The following is an 11986-nucleotide window of genomic DNA, read 5'->3' as shown; positions in this document are numbered from 1 at the left end:
AAAGGCCTAAAACAGTTCTACTTAGAACTGTCAAAAGCAGCGTCCCAGATGGTGACGCTGCCAGACCAGGTGTCCTTCAACGCCAGGTTCCTAAACTACATTCCCCTCGAATGGAAGAGGGAAATGATTGCTCATGATAGAATCAGAGCAGACTTCTCCTCAAACGAGGAGATGTTAAAAGCAATATCTTGTGTAGATGAGATAATTGATGGGCTGAAGATGTCTTCAGCCTACAAATCAGGTTACTATACCAGAACAACTACCATGGCAACCACGAGCCGCGGCAGAGCCCTCCCATCAGGAAAGAAGGCAGAAGAGCTGAAACCCAGATGGAAAGAGGACACATCCTCGAAAAACTCGAGGAAAACTGACCAAAAGTCAGTTCCAATTTGCGGCAAATGCGGCAAAATAGGGCAAACGAAAGATTGCCCAAGACACAATATAACGAGCAATGAAAAACCAAGGTGCATAGCTGCCATGGAGATCGCGAACTCAACAGATGAAGAGTCGAAAGGCTCATCAGATGAGAAACCAGAGAACAACTCTGCTAACTCCGAAGCATCAAGCTTCGAAGTAGAGGACCCATATGAAGGACCTCAATACTCACCCAACTCAGAGGGTGAGGAAGTCAACGTCGGGACCATAAGAATGGGCCCAATGTCAGTCATCGACCACGATGACATAAATTATAAAATCAAACTGGCTGTAGCACACCAGTTAGAAAACACGGCAGACGAAAAAGTCGCCGAAGCCTTGGTGGAAGCACCAAGAAAAGATGCCTTGGGGAAATACAGCAAAGTACCCAAGGAAAACAAGGACAAAGGGAAGAAGGACCAAAAGTCCATCGAAACCCAGTCCCCCTTGTTTGATGCGAAATTCTGCATCTCAAAAGACACGGGAAAATACCCCGCAAACAGACCACTCTCAACAAAGAGAACGCTAATGGCTCACATAAAAATAGCAGGCATAAAAGCCTATGCACTATTCAATAGTGGAGCCGAAATGGACGCTTTATCGCCGGACTTTGTCCGTGCGGTCCACATCCCAATTCTCCAATTGGAGAACCCAGTCGTCCTTCAAATGGGGACGAAAGGAACAAGATCACAGATCCTGTTCAGAACCAATGTGGACGTTGAGATCAACGGCCACATAGAAAAACACTACTTCGATGTAATTAACATCAACAGATATGACACCATCTTCAGCACCGCCTGGTTAAACAAAAACCAGGTAAGCTTAGACTTCCGGTCCCACAAAGTGAGAACGGTGAACAAGGGCAACATAGACACCCTTGGAATAAGTGAAGACCGTGTGACGAGATCACACGGATGGAAAACTTGAGCAAGAGCCCGAGAACAACCAAGGAAGAAGCCCCCCTGACAGGGAGGCGGGATTGAAACACACCTCAGGGTAATCACAAGAAAATACCCTGAAGGTTGGCCCAATCCTAGTCCGGAAGGACTAGAACTTCCAGATGTACCACACCTGGAAGGTCTCTCCATGAACAACCCCGAGTTCGAAATACTCAGGGAGTGGTGGAGAGAAAAATTTGAAACCGTAATGGTGCCAGCGCCATTAGAAATGCCTCCCTTGAGGGAGGTGAACCATCGAATCCCATTGAAGGATCCGAACAAGAAATTTCGGGAAAATACCCCGAGATGTCCCGCAGCACTGCAGGAAGCACTAGCAACCAAAATAGATCGCTATGTAAAAGCAGGATGGTGGTATCCCGCAAACAGCGAGCAAGCATGCCCACTACTGTGCATCTGCAAAGCAGATGGATCTTTGCGCATGGTAATAGACACGAGGAACCATAACGCAAACACGATCCTCGATGTCACACCAATGCCAGACATGCGACTGATCCAAGAATCAGTCGCCAGAGCAACATACCGATCCAAGATCGATATGTCGGACGCTGTAAGTGTGCTAGGGATGTAACCCAGCAGCAAACAAGAAAAGAAAAAGGGGGCAAAGAAAATCTTACTACCGGTAAGGCCGCACACGGTCCCGGTGCAAGTGCACGATACTAATAAACTCTTTTAAAACTCAGAACTCACCCTGGTCCTTCTTGGACAGTCGTCAGGGAGTCAGACTAAGCTCTTTAAACGTGTGGAAGGGTCGCTCAACACCACAGTCTTTGTAGCACAGATGAGGGGTCCAACAACTGTAAGTACAACGCAAACTGGGTGTATATATAGAAAAAAAGAGAAATCAGAACAAAAACAAGTAAAATAGCCGATGGATGGTGGCGATGGAAACAGGAAGAATGTTGAGAGTTTGGCTAAGAAACAATAAGGCAAAAAATGTCCACAAGGTAACAATAAAATCAATAATTGAGGCCCATAAGGTCAATATCAGCCATCAATCTCGCTTCTCCACCGCATATCCGTCATCCTAACTCCCGTCCCGTCCTTCCATCCTCTTCCCCTGATCCGTCGCTGTCCTTCAAGCTCAAAGTCGTGTGAATTGGTGGAAAATTGGTGGAGATATGGGGGAAATGGTGGATATCCGTGAATTTTGGGGAAGTGGCAATATGAGTCTTGAGAAAAAAGCATGAAAAAAATTGGAAAAAATGTGGAAATGTGCCGTGGGCATTGTGAATGTGTCGTAGGCTTGAGGGTGCTCGTTGGAGCCTCGAAAAACGTGGTTCTGGCCTTGTTTGTGTGGTACTTGCTGTGCCCTCCTACAACATGTACGAACAAATACATGTGGATCCAGACAACGTCCATAGGACGGCATTCTCCACGCCCCATGGGACGCACAACTCGAACACAATGCAGCAAGGGGGCTGCAACGCTCCCTGCACCTTCCAGCGCGCACTGACCTGGGAACTACGAGGAGAAGTAGGCAGACGCCTACACGTCTGGTTCGACGACATATTCACCAGCACAAGCTCGGTGGAAAACCACAATAAAGCACTATTGTGGTTATTCACTCACCTAAAAGGGGCGAAATTCTACATAAGCCGGAAAAAATTCCAGCCATTTGCCCCAATCCTAGACGTTCTAGGAAGCCAAGTGGACGAACAGGGCATCCACACTCAAGTGGATAAAATGGAAAAAATCCGCAACTGGCGAGAGCCAGTAGACCACACAGGAATCCTAAGATTCCTGGGAATGGTAGAATATCTATCGATATTCATGCCAGGTGGACACCACTCCACCAGAAATGCTTTGACGAAATCAAACGTCTAGCATGCAGGGCTCCGATCCTGAAGCCCGTCCAGTGGAACCCACTGGAAAGCCTCTCAGAAGAAGAGAGGACTAAACTCCACATCTGGATCATAACAGACGCATGCCCAGCGGGCATGGGTGCATTAATTGGACAAGGCGAAAGGTGGCAGACTTGCCACCCAGCCGCATTCATGTCCAAAAAGTTCACCAACACACAATGTAGGTACTTCGCCTACAAGCTCGAGGCACTGGGTGTCCTCAAAGCACTCATGAGATGGCAAGATGACCTCATGGGAGGCTGTGAATTCACAGTAATCACGGACCACAAAGCTTTGGAATATTTCAAAGCGAAAAACCACAACTCAGGGAGACACCTGAGATGGCAAGCCTTTTTCGCAAGCTTCAACTGCGAAATAAAATACGTGGAAGGCCACAAAAACAAAGTGGCAGATGCACTCTCATGATACTACGACTCGTCAACGGACGAGGATCTGCATTTCGACGATTATGTGTTGGCGGACATCCACCTGGACAAAAATGCAGAAGACATTATCCCCGACAGAATCGAGGAATATGAAGAACTGCTACTAAGCAGTACCCTGAGTAAAAACTCAGAGAGAAAGAGACTCGCAGCGATATGCACAAAGAACACCCTAGAGGAAGCTCTAGGGGGGAGCAATAACCTAGAGGAAACTCTAGGGGGGAGTGCCCAAAATCTGGAAGAAATCATAACTCCAGAAGAGAACCTTCGAAAACAACTCAAAGAAAAAGACCTCATTGAGGCAATAAAATCTGGATACTTGAAAAGCCAGATCCACTGGGAAATCCTAGAGAACCCAGGGAATTTCAAAAACTTCTCTGTAAAAGACAGGCTGATAACCTGAATTGAAGGAGGAACGACCCAAATAGTAGTCCCGAAAGGAAACTACGAAAGGAAGTCCATTTGGGGAACAATCCTCGAGAACATCCACAAAACACTTGGACACCTAGGATCCAAGAAAACAGTGGAAACCCTCCATCGACACTTCTGGTGGAAGTCAATGAGAAAGGATACCCACAAGTTCTGCAGGTCTTGCGGAACTTGTCAAACAACAAAGAAAAGCACCAGGAGAAATCCCGGAATGCTTCACCCACTCCCGACCCCGGAGACACCATGGTCGTCAATAGCCATGGACTTCACAGGTCCATTCCCAACAAGCTTGGGATATGATTACCTCTGGGTAATCATCTGTAGGTTGACGTCCAACGTTGTAACGGGTCTATCGCCTAGACTCGAGACAGAGAGAAGGGGGAGGGTGGTAGTGTGCGCAGGTGTGGTTCGTGAGGCCGGGTCTTGGTCCGTGGGCGCTACTGAGTCTGCAAAAACCTCAAACAAACACTCACCTACGTCTCTCTTGGACGTCAAGGCTGAGTATTATGATGTGAGGGGTCTTAGACGTGAGCAACTAGCTCAATGGGGGCGTTAGGGTCGTGGATGGCGTCTTTGCCACTTGGATGCAACTTCTGCTTGTCCCTTCACGGGTCTATTCAATACTAACTTGTTATGTACAAGCTGTTATCTAGTTTTTATATGTTTGAAATGAAATGAATGGACTGGGGGAATGTAAACGGGCCGTTAGGCAACCGTAAATGATGAATATCCAATTGGGAACAAAGAAACAATAAAAGAAATATGAATGAATGGGGGATATATCATAACGGGTCCGAAATGGGAAATGTAAAAGTTAACTCCGCAACGCTTCGCCACAGCGCCCGCCTATCCTCCCGTCAGCAACCTCCTCGTCTCCAGCTTTCCAACGAGCCCCTATTCGTCCCATTTGGTGCAGTAGTTGTTGAGATGTGGCCATTGACAGGTACTGTCAAGACCACGTGAGACTCTACTCCGTGCTGAACCATCCGGGCATGGGATTACCATTCTGGGAAATGCTCCGGGGGTGAAGAAGGAAGGCAGAGCATCACTATCGGGTGGAAAAACGGCTGGGTAGTATGTGTAGGTATGGAGATCTGGAGAGGGGGTGAAATTGGCGGCGTGGTTTGGCGTGGGAATTTTGCTTGGGGTTGTCGGGAATGATGGGGAAAATAGGGAAAAATAAGGAATGAGTTTGTGGAGTGTTAGATAGTGTTAGAATGAACATCGGGAGCGTCAGAGGGTATGTGGTATATGTTGGTGGCCAAATTCCACAGAATCCGACTTTTTGCGGTACACGGAGTTGTCCCCACAACAACGTCCACCTAATTCCAATAAAGACAACAACGAACGCACTAGAACTAGCATTCGTATTTCTTTGTGAAGTTGTAAGACTCCACGGCCTACCACACTTGATCATATCAGATCGAGACTCAAAATTCACACAAAATTTTGGCGCAAACTACACCGAATACTCGGTGTACAGTTGAAATTCACAACTGCATTCCACCCACAAGGTGACGGCCAAGTGGAAAGAATGATACAAACAGTAGTACAAATACTACGTGCGATGGTTAGACCAGACCAACACAACTGGGCAGCGAAACTGTCGATGGCGGAATTCGCGATCAATGCGAGCTCGAACACATCGACAGGATTTGCCCTGTTCGAATTAATCTACGGCCATATGCCAAAGATGTGCCTAACAGCACCACTCTCGGACTATCCGGGAGTAAATGACTTCGCTCAAAAAGCGAAGGAACACCTCATGGCAGCACACAATGCGATAATACATAACTGCGCTGCTCAAACAATCCAGGCGAATAAGAAAAGACGCCCGGACCCGCCTTTGAGAAAAGGTGAGCTTGCATACTTATCCACGGATAAGCTGAACCTACCCAAAGGGAGGGCAGGAAAACTAAAGCCCTTATACATAGGGCCTTACAAAATTCTGGAAACATTTCCAGAAATGTCAAACTACATCCTCAAGTTACCACCACAACTTGAACAACGCGGAATCCACCCAAGATTCCATGTATCCCGGCTCGCACCTCACGAGCCGAATGACCAGGAAACCTTCCCAAATAGGGAAGTAAACATATTCTACGATTTTGGGGAAGACCCCGATCGCGAAGCAGTAGTTCGCAAAATCCTAAACCACACGTGGGTTCACAACGAACTCTGGTTTAAGGTTAAATGGGAACTAGGGGACACCACATGGGAACCCCTAGGAAATTGCAACAACCTCGTCCACCTGGATGAGTACCTCACCTTACAAAATGTAAGGGAACCAGAAAAACTCCCTATCAAAGAAGACAGGGAACTCTCGGCATCACTACGCCCCCAAAAATGGAGGCGGAGGAAGTAAAGCTGAGGGACAATGGCCCACAGCCAAGAGCGTGGGAAAGTTCTGGGCGAGTAACTCACCCGGACAGCCACACCATGTACTAGAGATCACATGGGCTAGGCGAGTAACTCGCCTAGACCACATGAACCACAGGCTCACATGCAAAAGAACACACAACTGCAGCGAATCCCATGCATGCAAGAACGAAAACCCCTCCCACCACCACAAGTAACATAACAACGAAATGTCGTTCTCTGGGGGAGGCAACCCTCGGTTCAATCCAAACAAACCACCGGATATCGAAATACGACAACCTGGGGAGCAAGGCTCCCTGGAACAACAACAACACCAGGCGCAGATAAGCACCATGGATTACACAATGCATGCAGCACAAATGAGTGCTGCGAACCAACAACCATCCACGTTGCTAACAGGCACTGCATACCCCCAGCCTCCCCAAAGAGGCTTCCAACCATACACGGTGCAAACTGCACCAATGGCGCAACAAGCGCCATTCCAGGGGCAGCATTTGCTGCTGCAGCCCCAGGCATACTCCCAAGGGAACTTCCCTGGCCAGATCAACCCCTGGATTGGCCAATTCGGCCCAGGTCCAACAACACCCCAGCCAAATGCAGGCTGGGAATCAGCCATTGCGTCAGCGGTAGCTGCTCAGACAGGTCAGCTCCATGAGGAGCTGAAAGAGATGAAGTCCCTCATAGGAGGGAGATGAGGGAGCGACAGCGGCTCCTCGTCCAGACCGTCCAAATGGGCATGGTCTGATAACTCGAGGGCATCAGAAGATGCCTGCGACCATTGCGCCCACTGGAGGCGCGAATACAACAGAGCACGAAGAGATGCTGAGGGCATCTTTGACTCTCTGAAAGACACAGAGAGAGAAGTCGATCTCCAAAAATGGGAGATCGAATTACTGAAACGTGAGCTCAGAGAGGCACGTGCACTGGCAGACCTTGCTGCCAAACCCATCATGACGGGGGCCTCCCAGGTCAGGGGGAGGGGATACGGTTCCGGGCCTCATGAGGTGCAACCCCACATGGGGACTAGCGCATCAAGGGGTGGGGCACTGACTATCCCGCCACCCCGTGGGCAGGCGACCCTGTCCGGGTTGCATAAGGGCCCGCCCTCAGAGGGGCAAACCCATGTCGAGGGGAAGAGGGAGAGCGGTAGGCAACCGACGGCAGACCCTAAAACGGGGACCACTGCCAGAGGCGGCAGGCCGCTGAGTACCTCAGCTATGGGCAAGCTACCCTGCAGGGAAGTGTCCACATGCTATATGAGACCACCGAACTCAACGAGTTCGGCAAAGTCGAAGCTCCAGTCGACATAACAATCGACCCCAACTTCCCCATGAGGAGAATAGTGGGGTCAGAAGCGGCGCATGACACCGCATACGCTTGGTGGACAAGCATGAGTGGGAAAGAATTCGTACACTGGTACGAACAGGCCGAAGCCGCCTTCAAAAGCGGCAAGGTACATAGAACCCTTTGCGAAAAAGCAAAGGAAACCGAGAAATACTTCTTGGGACTCCCAAGTATTGCAAGACTTGCGGAGGAATATAATTCCCCAGAGAATAAGGGGAAAATCTCCTGGGAAAGTCTAGGCAAAGCTGCCTACTTAAAGTCCCAGTTCAAACCACTCAGGACTCCTGAGGAACATGCCGCAAGAACTGCGGAACGGGAAGTGAAAGCTTCCAAATACCGGGAAAGAGACGCAAGTCTCCATGCTGGACAACCAGCCCAACGACCATCCTTCCCCATGGGAAGAACGGTAGACCTACCGTACTCTACACCTGAGTCAAGCAGCTCAGGAACACAACAACCCGCTCCCACCCAGGGAGCACCCACTTCGTCGAGCCCACAGCCCGACAATGTAGCCCAGGCTACATCATCGCATCCGACGCAGCAATCGGATGTCCAGATGAACAACCTGGAGGAAAACCCTCCTCCGGGGCAATGAATCCACCCTTGAGAGAAGGGAAAGTGACACGGTAATACGCCATCAAGGCACCCGTGAAAACACCTTCCCCCAACTCGAGGCCCTGCACACAATACTGTATGCGAGGAACCGCAAGTAACAATTGCAGAAATCTCCACTCCATCAAAAGACCTACATCCACCACCACTCGTGTGTAAACACCACTTACACACGAACCCTCACAGAACAAGTGAGGAACACCAAAGACATACAACCTTTGGGTCGAAATTCATTTTCGACAAACTCCACTTTTTTTTTCTCTTCTCTCCCTGTGATACCAATGTATCGCCGTTCACTTCAAAGTAACGGCCCACACTCATTCATTCCTTAAACCCCCATGTACAAAATCGCCCACTTTAAAGTGGCGACAACAACACACTCATTGATAATTCCAAACTCAATGTAAATCAACTATTAATACTCTGTTTTATTCACTATCAACCTTGTATGCATCGCAAATGCAACGCAAGGGGGGAGAATGTCAGGGCAATAGCCCCGAACCCCGAGTCACATGTAAATTAGATACATATAGTCATGTGGGCAAGCGGGAACCTCTGGGAAACTGCTTACACACCACCGTAAAATACACTATCTTGTATCACTTACGGCCTTGTGTGCTGAGCCACCCTAAGACCTCACAGCACCCTAGGGCAGGGTGCTGAACCCTGACAGTGGATTTCATCCATCTGCCCTGATTCCCCTTTGTATTATTACATCCTAGTCCTCCATATGTATTGTTCATTGTTATAGTAGGTCGTCCTCAAAGATATCATATTTTTATGTATTTTAGGACCTCTAGAAGCTGTCTTCCCATGCATTTTCAGGTTTCTAACTTCATGTCCTTGTATCTCATTCATTTCTGAATGGTTTTTCACATTCTCGGTATCATAAATTTTCATTTATTCCCACCTTTCCAATGGTACTAAAGTTGTATTCTATTTCTTGGTATTCATCAAGTTAGCAAAAGTTTGTGCACACATTCGGTAATCATGTGCATCGTTCCCATAGTCGTTCGTATGCGGGCACCATTTCTGTTTAATTGTTTGGGATTTATGGTATGCTCAGGTGTTTGTATCCTTTATACAGGCTTCCGTGATTTATTTCAGATTTTTCCCTCATGATCTAAGGTTGTTTTGTACTTTCTGTGCTTTGTTTTGACTGGGGTCTTCCTTATTTGGATGGAAATTGGTCTTCGCAATCTGCCAAAGTGCGGATCTTGGTTCCAACAGCCAGTTCCCTTTGCATCACCACCCTCATGTGTCTTTAAACATGATGCGGATTTCTATATTCCTGTCGTTGGTATAACTTCACAATGGCTGGACCATTTGAGCTGAAAATTGTCAGGATACCGAGCTGCTCGGAGCTAAGGTCAAGAGATCCAGTGGAAGTGGAGGTAAGACTAGGAAGGTCTGGGTCGGTCTCAATAGGAGAACTGCGAGGTGTGCTAGGCGACACAGGCTCCAGCTGAGCAGCGAGGGGAAATGAGTTGTATTCCAGCCACTATGTTACTATGTACAACATACCTGAGCAGCAAGGGGAAATGAGAGAAGAAAGCTGGTCTTCCTGCTCGCTACTCAGGGTGTAATATACTGTAGCCCACACACACAGCTAATCTATGAGGCACTGTACATACCAACAATCAATGATCCAGGTTTGTCTGGCTGTGTTGGATCATGGAACATGGAACATGGATCTTGGAGTGGGATCAGATCATAAGGCTGTACAGGGATCATGGATCATTGAATCTTGGTGATCATAGATCATGGAATCAGATCATGATGGTAAGTAGGCTGGAAGTAGCCGGAAGTGGGTGTACTCTGACAAAAATTGGCATAACTATAGTTTCCTATTTATCATAATTTCTGTGTGAATTTGGTTGTGTGTTTTGAATATGGATCCTACGTAAACATCGTCTTTTCCCTGAGCCCAGACCTTTGATGTCACTCTTCCCGTTATTGGATATCTCATTGATGTGTCATCCTTTTATTATGAAAATTTGGGTGGATTAAGATTAGATCCCTTCCTTTCTAATGGGCTATCAAGCTCGTCTCGGTCGTTACTGCTTGTTCTTCGCGCTTGCCTTTTAAACGTTGTCCTTGTTTTCCGAGAGTTTTGGTCATATCTCCGTCGTTTATGGGTAGTTTTCCCTGTAATTACTTTCATTGGGTCCGTTTGTGAGACATCTACATTTCCTATTATAAACACGACTTTGAATTTTGCATTTATCTGGCATATTTCCATAATGGGTTTCCATAGTGTGACCGTTATTTCTCCTACAGTGCCTGCAGTGGACGCTCTCAGGATCCCCCACAGGGACACCCAGATGGCTGCGGCTCTCTCCGAGGATGATGTGGCACCCATCATGTGACCCAAGCCGCATGTACATAAATGTACCTGAAGTGGGAACTGAAGAAGTAACCATTTTCCACTTCAGGTAAGTAGTGTAGTTCTCCCTTTTAATGACAATTCACATTTTCCACTTCAGTCTAAGTGGCCAGGGACTGCAGTCCCACATTGGGCCCATCAGCACACATGCTCACTTCGCACCCCAAGAGGGTCCTTCTGCCAGGCATTACATCCGGGCCCCCTCCACCCTGGACACGTCCCTGACAGATACAAAGCCACTATCCTGCTGACAAGTTAACAATGAATGTGGGAAAAAAACCCAAAATACTAACCTTTATTACTTCAAATGTTCTCCCCACATCGCCATCCTTAATGCTGGTCCTAAACTCCCGATACAGGAGCATGTCCCGGTAGAGTAAGATGTTGTTGAAAAGCAGCACATCACCATGAGTATCTGTCAGGGACGCGTCCGGGGTAGAGGAGGCCCGGGTGAGACGCCCGACACTAGAAGCCTCGCAGGGTGTGGAGCGGGCGTGCGTACTGGCGGGCCTGGCTCAGGAGGCAGTCCCTGGCCACTTAGACTGAAGTGGAAAAGGGTGTTATTATTATTAAAAGGGGATACTATGTTACTTACCTGAAGTGGAAAAGGGTGAGAAGAAGGCTACTTCTTCGGTTCCCACTTCAGGTATGTTTATATACATGCGGCTTAGGTCACATGATGGGTGCCACATCATCCTCGCATACAGCCGTAGTCACCCGGGTGTCCCCGTGGGAGATCCCGAGGGCGTCCACTGTGGGTGCGCAAGCTGGACATAGCGGGGGTCGCCCGAGGCGCCTGGGCTGGGCGTGTCATGAGCGCGCTGCAGGTGGGTCAATGGTACATTGATACAAGGAAAGGTCGTCCGTGTAGAATAAAGAGAAAATAAAGAGAAGGTGAGACAAGTAAAGAGAGAGTGGAATGGAGGAAGAAAGAAAGAAGAAGGGGGAAGGAGGTAGGGGAGGACTGGGTGGCGGGGTACCGGGTGAAGTGGGGCTGGGTGGGGCCGGGTCAGGCGGGCGTGCCCTGACAGTATCCGAGCCTGGAGCTTCAAGTATTTGGGGTATCATTGAAACAATGAAGACTCTCGGGGTCATTGCTGCTTGTGACCCTCTCCCCTGTAGATAAGAAAGAGATACCATTGTCAGGGCACGCCCGCCTGACCCGGCCCCACCTAACCC

The 11986-nt window shown here is 48.5% G+C and overlaps 1 protein-coding gene across 1 annotated transcript; it reads right to left on the bottom strand.

Moving 5' to 3' along the window:
- Positions 1-9685: 9685 nt before the first annotated feature.
- Positions 9686-10104, bottom strand: EI90DRAFT_3119586 (uncharacterized protein; the record flags this gene model as incomplete). Its single annotated transcript, XM_039063222.1, has 3 exons — positions 9686-9886; positions 9946-9992; positions 10056-10104. 3 exons carry the CDS (start codon positions 10102-10104, stop codon positions 9686-9688), a joined length of 297 nt encoding a protein of 98 aa, XP_038919115.1.
- Between the last annotated feature and the right edge of the window lie 1882 nt (positions 10105-11986).

Source organism: Cantharellus anzutake (genome assembly GCF_015039405.1).
Source record: "Cantharellus anzutake strain C23 chromosome Unknown EI90scaffold_11, whole genome shotgun sequence".
In the NCBI taxonomy this organism is placed as follows: domain Eukaryota; kingdom Fungi; phylum Basidiomycota; class Agaricomycetes; order Cantharellales; family Hydnaceae; genus Cantharellus; species Cantharellus anzutake.
The sequence above is the reverse complement of the archived record's forward strand: the minus strand, read 5'-3'. Positions and strand labels throughout refer to the sequence as shown.